The sequence below is a fragment of the Xiphophorus couchianus genome, chromosome 1, assembly GCF_001444195.1.
Source record: "Xiphophorus couchianus chromosome 1, X_couchianus-1.0, whole genome shotgun sequence".
Lineage (NCBI taxonomy): Eukaryota > Metazoa > Chordata > Actinopteri > Cyprinodontiformes > Poeciliidae > Xiphophorus > Xiphophorus couchianus.
This window is the reverse complement of record NC_040228.1, coordinates 20443826-20461374: the sequence shown is the minus strand read 5'-3', so window position 1 is coordinate 20461374 and position 17549 is coordinate 20443826. Positions and strand designations below refer to the sequence as shown.

At 38.2% G+C, this 17549-nt stretch overlaps 2 protein-coding genes across 3 annotated transcripts; one reads left to right on the top strand and one right to left on the bottom strand.

The window, feature by feature from the left end:
* Window positions 1-445: 445 nt before the first annotated feature.
* On the top strand, window positions 446-3927 carry LOC114143168 (caspase recruitment domain-containing protein 19-like). 2 transcript variants are annotated; one of them, XM_028015091.1, is made up of 5 exons: window positions 446-1053; window positions 1770-1926; window positions 2295-2363; window positions 3657-3722; window positions 3804-3927. In XM_028015091.1, exons 1-5 carry the CDS (start codon window positions 970-972, stop codon window positions 3908-3910), a joined length of 483 nt encoding a protein of 160 aa, XP_027870892.1. In that variant the 5' UTR covers window positions 446-969; the 3' UTR covers window positions 3911-3927. The 2 variants fall into 2 exon arrangements, with proteins under 2 accessions (XP_027870892.1, XP_027870806.1); XM_028015005.1 differs by lacking the exon at window positions 446-1053 and having other exon boundaries at window positions 1099-1926.
* Window positions 3914-17549, bottom strand: LOC114143286 (ninjurin-1). Its single transcript, XM_028015208.1, has 3 exons — window positions 17417-17549; window positions 12268-12505; window positions 3914-7584 (listed from the first exon to the last, which is right to left on the bottom strand). Exons 1-3 carry the CDS (start codon window positions 17453-17455, stop codon window positions 7442-7444), a joined length of 420 nt encoding a protein of 139 aa, XP_027871009.1. The 5' UTR covers window positions 17456-17549; the 3' UTR covers window positions 3914-7441.

Here is a 17549-nt window from a genome sequence, read left to right as displayed (position 1 = left end):
AGGCCAGATTAACTATTTAAGTTGAGACATAAAATTTGCACTATCCAGTTAGCTGCATGCTATCAACGGATGGGAATCTAGTATTTTTAGGTTAGAGCAGTAGTTCTCAAGCATTTCACACTCTAGACCACTAATATGTCAGGCAATAAAGTGTACAAGTTACTAAATACAGCTGACATTAAAGGGAACCTGTTATGTAAATTGGGATCCATGGGTTGATAGGTAATAGGGAAGTGCTGACCGATTGTGACTTAATAATCAGCGGATTTTTGAAACGACTCGTTTTCTTGGTGTTTGAAAACAGCTTCTATTATTTCTAGGAGCTGTAGAGACCCACATGGAAGTACAAGAACCTGCAAAAGGTCCCCTTTAGGAAGTAAGCCATGTTTCCTTAGCAAAACCACTTCAAATAAAAGTAAATGCTGGTTGCAACATGTCCTAAAATAGCTATACCTTAATGTATACTATTTAATCTAAGGAAGTGGTTTAGAATCAGTCACTATCATAGAATTAACCTTGAACAAAATGATGAAAGAAGAGAAGCACAGTGCTTAGTTTCTGAATTACAAACTGGAACTGAGCTTTGTAAACCCGTTAAAGCACAAAGTTAGCCTTGATTTGCTTTCTTCTGTCGGAGGTGTGAAACACACATAGGTGTAGCCTCACCTGTTTTACTGAGACACAAGTCCTGGGAAATGTTTCTGGTCCCCAGTGTCAAACAACAAAAGTGCTTAAAGATTCATATTAAAGGAATACAAGAACATCAAAAGATTAAGAAGAATAAGAAAAGACTAAAGAGAGCCAAAGTACAACCAGTGGTAAAGAATTTGAGAACTGGGGTGTGGGGCGATCTGCTTTCTTGTTGAATAAATTATTTATTGATGTTTTCTTAATCTGTGCTGTCCAGACACGGAGTGCTATGAAGAGCAGCTCCAGAGCGACGCTCAGTTTCTGTGCTCTAACCAGAGGATGGACACTGAACTGGTTGACAGTCTGGTGCTGCAACTCAACAGGATCTACCCCCAGATACTCAGTGACAAGGAAGCCTGCAAGGTCATTATATTTATTGTTGAGCACAAGCAAACACTCAGACGCCTTTGCACTTAAATTACAAAATACAACTGTTTAGGTTTGGTACGATTCATCTGGTTTTAGGCAAATACATTTGTAAAAACACTGATGGTGTTAATGTGCTGTGGTGGCCAACAAGTGATTCAAATCTTTCAGATGACAAATATTGATATAATATTCAGGTATTTCAAAGCCTCCATTGTGTTGTACAGTTTCAAGGTACAATGGCAGGGTTTTAAAAGTAAAAAGCTTGTGGCATCACAGATCTTCCACCATACAATGAGCATTAGGTACTTTTCTGCACTTTTTGCTAGTAATTTCTCTAATTCGTTGTTCAAATCATTTGCACCTACCTGTGGCCAACGCTTGGGTCCTTCCTTATAGATGCCGTTGTGACATAAAAGCTCAATCTTTGTCAGTGTAGAAAAATTTTAATGGTAAGACAAAAAAGGCTTTTTCCTGGTACGTCAATAGAGCAACAACTAGGTATGTGGATAGCTTCTAATGTTAGTTACAGAGATCTGGTGACCATGAAAAGGCATTCAGAAATCATACTTCCATAATACATTAAAATAGAAGTAGCAGACATGTTTATTTTTTCCTCAAAAGAAATACATTATCAACAGTGCAAAAGTTCTGCCACCTCAAAGAGGTCACAGATCTTTCCTCTGATTGTACATTTGTCTGTCTCTCTGCAGTTCAGAAGCCTGAGAGTCCCCACTACAGAGCGGCTACGTGAGCTGCTGCAGTACCTGCATGAGAAAGGAGACGATGCATGCTATGAGTTCTACAGAGCACTTCACATCCAAGCGGAGGACGTTTACTTCAGTCTGCCCACTAGAATTAGACAAAGAGGTAAAGCTCTGAGCTTGAGTGAGAATCCGTCTCAAAGTTGTGGCTTTATCAAATCAGACACTGCATTTTTTATAAGATATAAACTGGAGCAGAAATGTTGCAGCAGATTGTGGCTGTGACATCAGTTTTCTGACAAAGCCAAGTGTCCTGTGTGTCATGGTGACATGTTCAGACACATCATCTTGTGACTTTTAAAGACTGACTGTTTAAATTGAAATGCTTCTCTGTTGTAGTAAGGTCCATATTTATTTCTGTAGGCTGATCGTGTTTAAAATACACACCAGAGTTAGAGAGCTGTCATCTTCAGCTTGACGTTTCTAGCTGAAGTATGGCTGGTGCTGTTTAACCTTTATGATTCTTTGTTTCAGAGATGACTGACTCAAGAAGTGCAAACAATGTGGCTGTCATCCCAGAGCGATATGTGTTTAACGAGAGAGGTGAATCCAGTTAGCTTTATGCTAATTACAAGAGGTGTTTTATGCAGAATCATGCATCAGAACCCTGAACTTTTTCACTTTTGTTACATTACAACCACAAACTACAACATACTGGACACACCTATACAACACGCAGTTTTATACCTAACCTGTTGCAAAACAGTGTCCCAATTTTTGAACATTTCATGGAAAACTTTTCATTCACCTGCCAGTTTGCCAAGACATGGCTGCACACCTAACCTGGCAAGCTGGACAAGGAAAGCATTTCTCAAAAATGCAGCCAAGAAGCTGGTAACTCTGGAGGAATCGCAGAGGTTGGGGAATTGACACTTCCATTATTAGTCATGCACTTCAAAATCTGACCTTTATTGAAACATGGCAGGATGAAGACATTGTTACAGAAACCATTCAGACTCTATCCAGTCTGACCTATTTTACAAAAAAACAACTTAACTTTCCTTCTCATTATCTGGAAAGCTAGTAGACATGCTTGAAATGACCTGCAGTCATAACTGTAGTGAACACCACAAGTTAGATTTGTTTTTCGAAAAATGGACATTCATGTATGCTCCTTTCTTTCTCTTTATAAATTTGTACTACTTGACCTGTCACACAAAATCTTAAATGTACCAAAGTTTGTCTTTGTAACTTTACAAAATTAGACGTTCTGCTGTGTAAATACTCTTACAAAGCTTTTCATCCTGATGATTAATAATTAATGCACCAATACTGAATTTTATTCTTGTTATTTACTGAGATTAGCTCAATCTAGAAGTACAGAAGCTGCAAAAATAGGCAGGCACAGCACACACTCCTGGTAGACTTGGAAAAAAAAGACATTACTGTTAATTAGCCAAGAAAATACTTTAAATCTGTCTTTGGACTCCTGCTGGGGAATAAAACTCGGCTACTTGCCTGATGGCATGTTTTATTAAAGTAATGTCCTTACAGTTTGTGTTGGTGTGGATTCTGCTTCACTTCATTGATGCATACTTAAGCTCTGTAAGCTCCTGAACCCTTTAACCCCTGAAGTATTAGAATGTGGGGCCCACTCACTATTCTGCCCCACCATTCATCATCCTATTACATCCAGGGCTCTGGTTTTATGGGTGTGTTAAGGTCATGTTTAAAGGGGGCTTCTTCTGCCCTGTATTGTCTCACTCATCATAAATAGTTCAAATGTGGCTCTGAAAATAATGATCGTGCACTCCCACCTTGTGATATTTTTACCCCTGTAATTAAAATATATTTTTGTAAAAGCTGAGTAATTATTTTTTTCTTTCGTTTGTGAAGGACCAATTTTCTTTCTGAGTTGTTTCAGCGTTGCAGTTGGCATTGCATTTCTCTATTATTACGGAGGTGAGTCATGCAACATGAAAACTTATTTCCACTCACTTTATGTATGTCTGTAACCCTTTTCTCCCCTCTTTCTGCTAACAGAGGGTCAGAGACTCAGATGCACGGAAGCATTCCTTCACTGCTCTGCGGTGAGACTTGGTAAAGACGCCAAGGACGTGTTCGTTTCCTATGTGGAGGTTGGGAAGTAGAAATAACAAGACTGAAATATTTCAAAAGAACAAGCTGTGCTACTTTACTCTACTGTGCCAAATCAGTTTTACATCTCCCTCTGTAGAGAACTTTTGCGTCGTTTCTGCATGTATTCGTATTAAAAAAAGACACTGAATTTCCCCCAAAAGCCCAGCTATCACCAAAATGGATGTTACATTCATTAGTGAGGTGGCTGTGCAGTTCTTGATATTGACAGCACATTGATTAACACTGATAATATTGACTGTAGCTGATATATGGCTGCTATTCTCTGAAATGCATTGCTTTGGTTTTCAACAGAAAACAAAAGGTCAACCTTTGATCAATGGATGTTTTTTTCTATCTCTGTTTGACTCTTGGTCTTATCATATGCATCTTTGTTCTGCTCATTGCCTATGTCCAGTGTTATGGTGCTCCTATTGTCTTAGTATAGAAAACTGTTTCAGGGAGAAACTTTGTAATTTACTTGAGACGCAACAATAAGCCAATATTACCTTTGACTTGATCAGAGATCAGCGGGTTAAGTAGCTGAGGAAAAAAAGCCTATTTATTAAAATCATCAAATCTAAGAACTTTCACCATTTCCTGGATCGCAACAACCAACAGCATGTACCTTAATAATTTTTTTTATTTTTTTAAAATAAAAATTAGAGGTTGAGGACATGTCATTCAAAACTACTACTAACCTGCAGCACATCTATAGTTTCTTTGTTATTGTCCCAGGATCAGATCAGATTCAGCATATCAGACCTCAAAGAAAATCAGAAAGATATTGGCCAGGAAATGAACGATTGCTGCATCTCTAGGTCTTGTAAAAGACTTTTGGATTTCTTATTTGTGCACATCTGTTAAATTGCCATTTTTAGGTTAAACATAGCATAACCACATAATAGCATAACAACATGCAGCTGCACATCTTCAAAGCAGTTTTTAGTTCTTCTCACTCAATAGTGCCAAACAACAGTGCTCGCGAAGGGCTCTGCAACTTCAAGAGTTTTCCTTTCAGATGTTACTTTCCAATCTTAAAAGTTGAAGACACCCATCAACCTCATTGGGCAGTAGTTTGACACCCATTCTGTAATTTATTTCATTTAGGCTCAGACTACCAGATTGTTTGGTTGATTGTCAGTTTGAACATGCTTGGCTTGAGTTGCACTAGTTTTTGTAGCACATTTCTGTTAACATTTCCTACAACACGTTTCCTTTAATGCAGGATTAGGGTTCGTTAAAACGACACGTTTTCTTGAATGCACAATATCTTACCTGTTAATAGTAGTGCCTTCTAATGATGTTGGAACATGTTTAAAATTAGGAAATAAAGTAAAAAGAAGCAGTACCATTGATTTTTATTTACTTATTTATTAGCAATTACATAACTGTCTCTGTACTGAGCCTAACACAAGTGTGGTACTTTAGGAGGCTACGGTTACACATATTTCCACTAGAGGGCGCTCCTTTGTCATTCACAACCTTTTGTGAGACAATGTTCAAGTCTTCCATATCGATGACAGTAAAAAGCAGCAAACAGCGCTCATAAATTAATAATGACAAAGTGGAGGAGTTAAGTTAAGTTAATGTAAGGTAGCATTAAATACATTCCCTTGCACACACAAGAGAGTTTTGAGTGCATGACACAAGCATGTAAAGCTGGATTTAAACATTTGCAAATAAATTCTGCAGAAATATTGCCACTCCAGGGGTGTGGAAGGAAGGACCCACACACCTATAATCTTAAGATATTTTTTCTCTCTTTTCTGCAAAGGGAGAAAGAAACAGAAACATCGCAGGGAATCATATTAAATTATTAGGAACTGTTGAGTATATTCATTTTAAACAATAACATTGGTTTTTCTGGTTCACAAAAGTTAAAACTTTTCACTGGTTAACATCATCCTGACTGTTAATCTATTAAACTGATTGTTAAACGTTTTCTGACCAATATGCCACTGTCAAGCACGATGGTGGCAGAATCGTCATGAGGGTCTATTTCTCTGCAAGCAGTGTTATTGGCTGTGTGTTCTATGACTTTGTATTTTTGTGGTTTTATGATGTAAAGCACTTTGAAATGCCTTGTTGCTGAAAGGTGCTAAACAAATAAAATTTCATTGATTGATTGATTGATTGATTGATTGATTGATTGATTGATTGATTGATTGATTGCATAAAAAAGGAATAGTAAAGACAGATCACTGCCTCTAAATTTTTCAGCTTCACCTCAAATCAACAGACAGATGCTGACACTTGGACGTAGTTTAGTGTTTGAAGAGAAAAATAACACCATAAATAAATTAAAATTGTTTTTGGAAATATTAAGACCCCAAATAGGAAACCAGTCAATTTAAGCAGGCATTATTTGGTCTGATAAGACTTGTGGTCAAATAATCTACCAGACCTACAGAAGAAGTATACTTTTTGGGCCAAATAATGTCTTACAGTGTGACATGTAATCAAATATTCAACAATGTCTGTATCTGTTTATAAAGTGTCCACCTTGTGCTCATTAAAGAAAATCAACAACACATAATTATTTCACTCAACAGCTGAAAGACTCCAATCCAAAAATACTTTATCGATCCCAAAGGGAAATTAAATAACACGAAAGTCATTTGATTAATGAGCTATGTACAAGAAAAACTGTGCATAACTATTATTTAGATAATGATGTAGAAAATATGCAAAATGTATTCTTCTTTGTTTCAGTCACTACAGGGCATAAAATGGAGTCTGACTTGGTCACTTATTGTGGTGTTGGTGACACAGATGAAACAACCTAATTAGAAGCTCCACTTTAACAAGCAGTTCTGCTGGGGTCTGATTCGTGTTGACTGTGACTCACCAGCTGCTGCCAGCCCAGAGAACTGCACACACAGTCCATCTTTGATCATAGCAGATGGATTCTGGGTAAAGCCAAACATTTGTTTCGACTGAATATTTTTGGCCAAATGACTATGGGACAACAACATATTGGTGAAGGGGAGTCTGAATTTTAATGCATATCAGGCACACCCTGCATAGATGTATTTGCTTTATTGATCATACTTCTGGGTCTGAGCCATAAACTCAATTAAAATTGAAATCTGTTCAGTTTTTGGGTTTGAGAGGGTTCATCGGCTCTGCGTGGGTCACTGCAGGACAGCTGGGGAGACAGACAGAAAACAGTCGCATGTGCCTAACTGTTGTTATGTCCACTTTTCTGTTTGTCCGCTAGCAACAAATATGTTGTTGATGCACCAGCCCACCTTTGCCACCATGGTTGTTTCTGTTTGGTTCGCTGTTCTCTCGCTGTGCTTGCAACAGGGCAGGACAATGATTTTCTGGTAAACGACCAGTGGCTGAATTTTGTTTTAGTTTGTTGGTGGAAACTTCCACAGCAGTCTGGAGGGATCGGTGTGTATTTAGGTCAGGTAGACTGGTGGAAGTTAGTTCAGAGGAGCAGAAGACCAAAAATATGCTGACAATTTGGGTGTAATGACCATAGAGGCTTTAGGTGATGATAATGTGATCAAACAAACATACTTATGTGTTCTTGGTCAGCTGCTGTGGTTTGGTTGATGGACTCCCAGGCCAGTGATAAAGATGATTACAACCACGATGATAAAAACCAGGCCCGTGGCCAGGTTCTCCATTAAGTTGAGCCTCCAGTGTTTTTGCTCATCGTCGAGGTTCCATCGTACTGTAGACAAAGTCAGGACACAGAAACACTCACAAGCTACTTATTCAGGGAGCAAAGCCAAGTCATTAGGAGAATTTACTGTAAGTCATAAATAAATTGATGCTTCTGTTTTAGCACTCTATGGACCTTCTGTCCTTAAATGACAACAAAATGATTAATGATTAAAGTTTTATTTACATCTGAGAAAAATAATACATCGTCTCTGAACTAAAACCCAAATAAAATGTCAAACTTGCCTTTAGGTAATTTTTCTGTCACTTCTTGTTTCAGTTTTTGCTGTTATCTCATCTGCAGGACATCGCAAATGTATTTGTAACCTTGAAATTTGTTGATATTTTGTCACATTACAAAATGTAATGTGCAGAAGCTCCAACATTTATTGAGATTTTGCAAATAACTGGTTTTGAGAATCTTCAATCTGCAGAAGGAGAGGATCCTCATAGCAAAACTTTGCTATGAGGATTGCACAATCCTCATAGCACAATCCTCATAGGATTGATCCTGAAATGTTTATAGAACATTTCATGTTCTATGAAATTGTACATCATAAGAAGCAGTCAAAAAAGAACACCCTTTTTTAACTGTCAGGTGATATGCAAAACAATGTGCAATTTATCTGGTCCGCAATAGGCTTTAAAGACAGGTGAGCATGACAAGGTTCATTATGCATTTAGCTCTACGATTTTAAAAACTTGCTCAAAGTGCAGAAGACATGATTGAAAAGTTAAATACAGGTTATGATTCAACAGCTTCCAGAACCATTTTTACCAGTAAGAACTTGAATTGTCTTCAGCAGGATCTTATCTTTGACTTACATCAGCAGGGAGGAATTCTGGCCCCCTCTTCTTTAGAAAGTTACTTTAGTTCAGCAGAGATTTTCAGAAATTGGTTTATGCACAGTTTTAGTCATTTTAATTTGGACACCCTGATTCTATTGCTTTACAGACAGAGTTTGATTGAAGCCATCATATTTGATTCTAGTGGCACTAAGAAGAGTTGAGGATTGACTCAATGAGAGCAAGGTGCTGGTGCCTGGAAAACAAGCTTAAGAAAAAGGCCAATATCACTACACTTAGGAGTGAGATGTGCTTTCAGAGCCTTACAGCAGAATCCAAACTCTTTAAACTTTTTATCTATTTTGTCATGTCACAACAACTTTATCGTAGGATATTAATGATATTAAATCATCAAACTCAGTTGCTGAATCTACGTACCTCTCTGTGTTTGGGTCAACACCATAGCAACCACAAATCATGACAGCAGTCAGCTCTGAGCATCTACGGATAGATTTTTTTTTTATCCATTCTTCTTTGCAACATGGTTCAAATTTAGTCAGATTAGATGGCTTCTCAATTGGATGTAGATCTGTGATTTGACTTGATCCAAGCATTTCTGTTGTAGCTCTGGCTGCATGTTTAAGGTCATTACCCAAGTGGCAGGTGGGTATTTGCCTTGCCCACAAATGTTCTTTGAAGCCTCTGAAAAATCTTCTTTCAGGACTGCTTTGTACCAAGGTAACCTCCACTATATGTTCAGCGTGATGTGCAGAGTTAGTTTCCCTTATTTTTTTATTTTGCCGGTAGGCAAATCCTGGTCTCTTCTCCCCAGAAAACTTACTGGGACGTGTTAGTTGGAGGCCTCAGACTAAAGGGGGTTGAATGCAAATTGACCTCCCCTTTCTTTAGCTTTTCATTTGAAAAGTAAACCCCTTACATTTAATATCTATACACAAATTCAAGTATGTAACAAACATTTTGGGAAAGATTCAGCAGACTTTGCAAAGCACTGTTTTTGTTACTGGTAACTCTTTTGACCAAAGAAAATTCCTCCAGAATTATTCTGGGTTGATAATATGAAAATTTCTAAACCTTACATATGCTATTATATGAAGAACAAATACACAATTCTTTATAATGGGGGATGATATGTCACATTTTGTTATACAAGTTGTAAGTGCTAGTAAGGACCAAATAACTTGTGATGTGCCCTACCAGATAAGATCTAGCTCTTGACGAAAGCTGTATTTCACCTTAAGTGACTGTAAATGTAATGTTTGCAATGCAGCTTTTAAGATACTCATTGTACATTTAGCTGAGGCAGAACCACGGACCCAAATATGTCAATTGTGCAAATAAAACAAGATTCACTTATATGGTGCACAGGTAGAACAATGCAGAGGAAGAACAGAAACCAGCTATGGGAAGTTTGTATTTCCTTTCTCAAAAATATCCGTTCATGGTTGTTTTTGAGGACCTTGAATGAGCCTGTAAGACTTAAACTATGTTACAATGACATAACAGCACTGTTATCTTTCTCCTCACAGGGGATGGCTTGTGAATAATGCTCAAATTAATGAGTGCTGCCAGAAATTAATCTGCCCATAGATAAAGACTGAGTGAGCATGCATTGTAATATGTTACTGACCGTCAAAGGTCAAGCGGTGCACAAACTCTGCTTGACTGTGTTCTGTCTGATGCAACTGGGAGGGGGCAGAGAGGGGCTGTGGAAGCTGTATGTAGGCCACTCAGATCATGCACCGCTGGCTCTATTAGTCTGGCTTTACACATGGGTAAAAGGGGGAAAGATGGAAAGGGACGGCATTCCAGGGTTTGGAATAATTAAAGTAAAAGGAAAAAAAAAAAAAATTAAGTGTAACAAGAAAAGATGTAGGAGATCTGAATAGGCAAACATGAGGATCAAAGGGTCAAAAAACATCTGATAATTCTCATGTGCCAACATTTTTCCCATTTAGACTTCAGTTTTACAATATAAATCAACAGTTTCTGTCACTTTAAATGTTGAGCAAATTCTACACCTAAAAAATAAAATACAGTGTCTGAGGTTTGCAGAAATTCAATAAAAGAGTCAACTGCATCTGCCCTACTACTATTTTTAGGTCAACACAGAATCAGAGGGAGGAAGATAAAGTAGTTTTTCTTATATGGAAAATGACAGCATGCCTCCCTTTATGAGCTCATTCTGGTGGAGCTGAGATGATTCAATGTGATGTCACGAAAGTTCATCAACCTGCAGTTTGATTTGGTGGAGTCTGCCGAGTCTAACCTGTAATCTAATGACTTTTCTTTATTCTATCTAGCCTATAAATGCTGACTATTGAGTTGTGGTTGTTAAAAGCAAACAACACCAAAATACCAGAATGAATGTCACTTACAGGTGCATATCAACTATATATACCTGTATATGAGTGTTTGTGTGCATGGTTGTTTGTCCTGTCTGTCTCTGTGTTGCCCTGCGACAGACTGGCGACTTGTCCAGGGTGAACCCCGCCTCTCGCCCGGAACATTAGCTGGAGATAGGCACCAGCACCTTTCCTGACCCCTCTAAGGGGGTCACATAAGGGTGTACAGAAAATGGATGGATGGATATGTATATAGTAAAGTATGCAAAATGTACTTTACTGGAGATACAGTAAAGCATCATGATTCAAGAGTTTGTTTCTAATAATTTTGATGAATATGAGTCTCTAATGAAAACTCCTAAGATTCCTTCTCAGAAAATTATGTTGTGGCAAAAGATGAATAAAAAATTACTCTGTTTCATTAGACCTTACAAAATCATGGGAAACTGACATAACACTTGTACAGTTTGTCATTTACACCCTTCATAGGGGAGGGTAAGCCACAAAGGTCAAGTCTAATGAAGGTGACGAATCACAGATTGATTTATCTAAGCATATTAATAGTACGTTAGGTGGAAGGAAGAAGTGCAATTGATGGATCTACATTGACATCAGGGACAATAGCAACCTCGAAACGATTGTGAAGCAATGCCCATTAGCAATTGGAGGAAATTTCAAAGCAGGCAACTCCAGATGAAGTCAGTTCTTCAAGATGAACAATAGATATATTCAGAACACGGGTGGTCGCCGACCACATGCCCCTGGTGTTGGTTGTTTAAAAGCAAATAACAGATATGTATTTGTGATGTGCATCATAGCATTAAGTAAACTAAAATGAGGAGTGTTTAGAGCACTTCATACTTTTCTCTATAAAATAGCCCTTTGCACATGCAAAAGGCTATTTTGATTTCACAGCAGTAGTGGTTCATGTCCTGGTAAACGGTAAAGTACTGATCCCTGGCTGTGTTCCTCCGCACTGAAATTTGCTCCAAACTCTCAAATGGTCTTTGCTTCACAATCCTTTCAAGGATTGGCACTTTTATTAAATTATATGCTTTATGCTAACTCTTACAGCAAATGAAAACCTAAAGTTTTCTCCTTCACTATCATCAAAATTAACAGTAATAAATACCTGAAATATATGATTGTGGTTTATAAGGAATTTATTCTACACAGATGATGCAGTATACTATATTTTCTTATGGTAAATTCTGTTGATTTCAGCACATTTACAGACACTTATTGACACGTTTTAACAATTATGCCAAAAGGAACAGAAGTGACCTCGCTCCTTTGACTCCCACATTTGCTGACAGACTAAAAACCTTGTCAACCCTGACCTGGTTACCATGGTCACGACAAAAGACTGGTTGCTAATGGGTTATTTGTCAGTAACTGTGGACTTGATGTTGATGTGGGGCAAAAGCTGGTAAAATAATAGGCACTGATTTTGCTGAGGTGTACAATAAAGAGCATATAAAGCGAAGGGATGTAGAAAAAACAAAACCACCTCAGAAAAGCTCAGGCTTAATTTGTTTTCTTACCTGTGAAGATTAACAGGATCCCAACCGTGACTTGCAGACAAAGAGAGATGGCAATTAGGACGACGACGGGGATGTAAAAGGAAATTTTTGCTCCCTGCTCCATCACAGCTTTCAGCTGGGAGGCATTGGCCATCAGCAGAGCCATATCCAGCATGCTCTCAGCTGCGCTCTTCTTATTGGCATAGTGGTTCATGTTCAGGAGGGGTGGTCTACCGGACTGAGCATCAGGATGGGTGGCCTAATAATGAAACCAAAGCAGAAATGACTTGGAAATTATGAATCTGAAAAGAATGCATGGAAATGAACGGAAAAGCAAACTCTCATGTTTTGCTCAATCAACAGAGGAAAACTGTGCCGTGATGGGACAAGCAATAATGCTGCGCTTCCTGTGCATGGACGTCAGGGGATCTAGTTGCTGTTCTGAACTAATTGGAAAAACAAGCAGCCATTACTGAAGAGTGACTCTTGAAAACAGAACCATTAGTGTACCAAGAAGGGTAAATCTTGTTCACATGCAGTTTAAGCATCCGAGGTTTAAAAAATCAGTTCTACTTCAACATTTCTCCATTTTTTCCCCCTTTTTTCTGTCATGCTTTTCTTTCTATCTCTATTTTTTTCCTGCTTCTGTTACCCTGAGTTGAACTTTTCTGTTTCATAATCTGTTGACTTTACAAATCAAAGCAATGATGATTGACTGTCCTGTGCCTCTAATTAAGCTGGTAGTGCAGAGAGACATATTGACCTTTCACTCATAACCCACTCTAACTGAATATAATTACAGAGTTAACTGCAAGTCTGGGCTGAATAAAACATGGAATTATTTTAAGAAAAATACGTCATTTTAAATATTTTAGCTGTACTTAATACAGAGGAGAAAAACTGTGGTATAAAAAAGCTTTTTTGCCACAATAAATATATACAGTGCCATAATGATTCATACCACAAAAACCATTTCACAATTTGTCCCATATTAACCACAAACTTGATTAGTTTCTGTGAGCATTTTGCGTAACTCTCCAACAGAAATGAGTGCAAAATTGTTGAGTGACAGGAAAACAATACTTGCATGTTGAAACATCTTTAATAAATAAAATCAGAGACCATCTATCTCAACTGACTAGTTTATAATACCGCAAGCTTTGCTATGAATATCTCAAAGAGCACTGATCAGGCCACCAAATGGCAAGAGCAGAGAGTTGATTGGAAGATGGATGGAGTTAAATATAGGACAAAGGTGGGCGAAAACCTGAGGTTCACCTTCCAGCAGGACAACCACCCTAAACATACAAACAGAGATATAGAGTCAAAGTCCAGATCTAAATCCAATTAAGAATCTGAGGCAGAACTAAAAGATTCCTAAAGGTATAATCTGATTTAGTTTGACCTATTTTGAAAAAAACAGAACAGAAAACAAAAAACAGACTTACACAGAAAGACTTCAAATACCTGTTTATAAAAAAGTACCAAAAAAACATGTATCATCTCCCCTCCACTTCATGATAATGCACTACTTTATTTAGCTGTATCATATTAAATATGATATTCTGAGATTTATGGGGTATGAATACTTCTGCTAGGCCCTCATCCTCTCTATGAATGATCAGCATGTATCCTGAGACATGTTAAGTTTCCACTGAATTGATTCTTGTGTGGGCAGTGATTATGTAACAGATGATTAGCTTGGTTTTTGTTGTGAGTCCACTCCATCCTAGTGGACTTTGCACTCCAAAGAAGAAATTGTACAGAGTCAGCAAGCCTGGGTTAGCTTGTTTATTAGCTGAAAGCTCAAAAATGACCTTCCTTCTTAAAACAGTAAAAATGAACCAGAGTTTTTTGATAAATTTCCAATAAGGTCCTCTGTTTATCGACATATGACCCCAATCCAACCACTCTGCAGATTGGAGATTCAACACTTTCAAGGCACAGGCAAGCACTTTCTCTGGCCTTTCAGTAATTAGCAGCCTCTTCCGGACTGCCAAACCACCCACCTTCTTCTTTCCCATAACAAACCTCTGCAGCTGCAGAATGCTCATCTTGTCAGAGATTAGCCAAACCACTGCACTGGTAACAACTATCTTCCTTCTGCTCCAAGTCAAAGAGACAAGAAGAACGGCACCCTCTAATTTGCCAGAGATCAGGCTACAGCTGAATTACAGCGTCTTCAGGATATTCACAACAATCAGTTTGCTTTGGTTGAGTTGATGTCTGATTGGAAACTACAGACTAAGAGGGGGTGGGATTTTTGGAGCTTAAGAAAACCTCGTGCTACATTTGTGATCAAGTTTTACGTCGGTCCTTAAATAGGCCATCAAGTTTTATTGCTTTGTTCTTCAAACCATCACATCACCCACAGAATGTTTTCCTGCATTCAAATGGAAACAGTGGGATGCAGTGTAGAGTCCTTGTTACTGTGAATTTAGGGCAAATGCCACAAATGGCTTGCTGTCGTGATGTGTCAGGGTCAACCATTCTGCTCTAAAACACTGACACAGGCTTTTCAAAGACAGGGCTTTATCCCAGAGTCAACAGACCACAGGGTGATAATACCTGTTGTGAGATCAGAGCTAGGAAAACAAGAAGTCAATGTGTCTAAAAGCACAGTAGCAGAGTTTTTTCTCAGAAAATACAAATAAAGCCACTTCCCTGTTACCATTCTCTTTTAGTTTTATATTTGAACATTAAAGGCCGAGAGGCATGTTCTCAGAAGCTGTTAGTCAAGATTTTTTTTTTTCTCAAAACAGCATTTAAAGATTCTGACTAACTGAAACCATATTGTGATGAAGACAGTTTGACATTGCATTGAATAAGCATTTCATACTTTGTAATAGAACCCTATTTGTTTTATATTTTTTTCTATTTTGTATTTCTTTTGTTGGCCCTCAATAAGGACAGCAAGCCCAAATGTACAATCATATGAAAAACCTTCATGTGTTAGTATGGCCCAGTCAAAGTCTAGTCAAAAATTTGTTGTTTGACAACACTCTCTAAACTTATGTTTTCATAGAAGAATGGGCAAAAACTTAAACTCCACATGTACAGAGTCGTACAGCAATAATTTCACATCCTTATCTAAAAAAAAAAAAAGAAAATAGAAAAATATGCATTGTTTTCCTTCTACTTCACTTTGATGCAATACTTTGTGTTGTTCTAACCCCTAATATCCAACATAAAGAACACTGAAGTTTCACTTCTGATTAAATTAAGCTGTGTAAAGTCATAAATCTGAAACTGAGATAATTATTCAGAGTGCACAATAGCGGGGAAGGTTGAAGCATTTAAATTCCAGAAACTGAACCCAACCCCTAAATTTAATGAAACAGCTTCTTCTTTGTTTGTTGAGATCCCACCTAGGTTTTGGCTGACTTCCCCTCAATAGAGCTGAACTCACAAACACTTAATCCCAAACTTTCTTACCTTTTCCCATGTTGTCACACAGATTAACACACTCCAACCCAAATACCTGCATGTCGAACTCTGAGAAACTATTCTTCAGGTATTACTTTGTACCACTAAGCTCTGTGCTTGACGTTCAAGAACAATATCCATCACTTTAGACACTGTAAGACCCCTGCATTTATTATTTAGTTAATTGAACCAGTTGCTGAAAGACCAAATTAACCTAACTGTTCTGTTGTATCTTCCCCTCACTTTTCCCTCATGCATAAGCACTTCTTTGGTTTCCATCCATCATGTTGCGTCAGCAGCCCTCTCTTTTCACTCACCTCAAACTCTGGCTGGTCTCCAGAAGAAGATCGACCCAGCTGTAAATCTAATTTCCATGATTCTCTGTAGAGCTTTTATTTTTACAGCCTCGCACAGAGCAAAGCAAACATGGCCTTCTCAAAATGTGGCCGATCCAGCCACTGTAAGAGTAAAATGCAAACTTATTCCAGAGCATGCATGAAATTAAAAAAAAAGAAAAGAAAAAAGCATTTTGGGGGGATAAGACAAAAGCCTTTGTGTCTGCTTGCTCTGACGCAGAATGTGATTGGTATTAGATTTCAGTGCAAAACAGTCCCGGATATTAAAAGCCTGTGGAAAGTCCGCATATAGGATCTCCGCCCCAGTAAACAACCACGGATTTGTTCTTTCTTTCTAGATCAATGCGGGTGGGAGACACATTATAAATGAGATCACTTGTTCATTTTCTCGAACGCAAGGGTATTTCATTTTGCATCTGCTGGCTGAGCTCTGACAGACAGACGGAAGTATCTCTGGCAACCAGAGTCTTCCTCCTGCCTTGTTCCCCAATCAAAAGCGCACAGAGCAACACACACACGCAAACACACGCCGACACACATCCATATGAAATTAAATTGACCCACAGAGATTGAGTCTGCAAAGATGACAGAGAAGTCTGTTTCACTGCCTTGTAAAATTGGATGCAGCTTTGGACTTCAGTGCATTGTTATTACTTGTCAAATGGACGCTTCAATTGCCTTATAAACTATAAGGCTTCTAAACATTTTGCAAGATGTGCAATTTTACCATCACGTCCAAGTGTGGCTGGAGGAATCATGGCCTTATGAAGTGACTGTGTGAGCCCTTTTTATGTGTGCATTTAGGTCAATGAAGTGGTAACAAAGCAGGGTGCTCATTATTTATAAGGTCACTTAGAGTCGCAATGACCATGAATGTCACCTGAGCTACCATGCTTGCAGATCTCAGTTGAATTGCTTCAGGGATGGACTCATGCGGGTACTTGGAAATATATGCCATTGCATATGTACAGCATTGTTATATACTGTAGCTTGCAGTACTTTAGCTAATATAGAGCATGAAACAAAGTATATTCAAATAACAAAGACCACATGTAGCGGATTCCTTTTCATTACAATCTAATAATAGAAAGCAAAAGAAGAAAAACTATGGTTAAAAAGGTGAACTAACAACAAATGCAAGCAAGATTGCATACTGCTGCAATTAATTTAGCCCCATTTCCTCACAATCTAAGCATTTGTTCAGTTCTTTTATATATTTAATTATTTTCTGCATCATTAAATCTACAGATTCTAACATTGCTTTTGTCTTTATTTTGCAATTGTGCAGTTTGCAAGTAAGACAAATCATTATGTACAACCTGAAAACAAAGCTCAGTGCAGGATAATCTGGGATCTTTTCTTATGAAAAATTATGTCAGATATCTTACCTCGGCTCCACTTCCCCTGCTGCTGTTGTCGTTCATCATGTTCCAGCAAGCAAGCTGCTGCAAACTGAACTGTAAACTATCCCGTTAAAAGAGAGGGGAGGACCGTACCTGCAATCATATCCTTGGCAGGGCA

Coding starts and splice junctions, on each gene's coding strand:
- LOC114143168 (XM_028015005.1), top strand. CDS start 1,659: ATGTTTATTTTTTCCTCAAAAGAAATACATTATCAACAGTGCAAAAGT. Junction 2,364..3,656: donor ATATGTGTTTAACGAGAGAG/GTGAATCCAGTT, acceptor TCGTTTGTGAAG/GACCAATTTTCTTTCTGAGT. Junction 3,723..3,803: donor ATTTCTCTATTATTACGGAG/GTGAGTCATGCA, acceptor TTCTGCTAACAG/AGGGTCAGAGACTCAGATGC.
- LOC114143286 (XM_028015208.1), bottom strand. CDS start 17,455: ATGATGAACGACAACAGCAGCAGGGGAAGTGGAGCCGAG. Junction 12,506..17,416: donor GCAGGGGAAGTGGAGCCGAG/GTAAGATATCTG, acceptor TTTCATTATTAG/GCCACCCATCCTGATGCTCA. Junction 7,585..12,267: donor GATCCTGTTAATCTTCACAG/GTAAGAAAACAA, acceptor CTTTGTCTACAG/TACGATGGAACCTCGACGAT.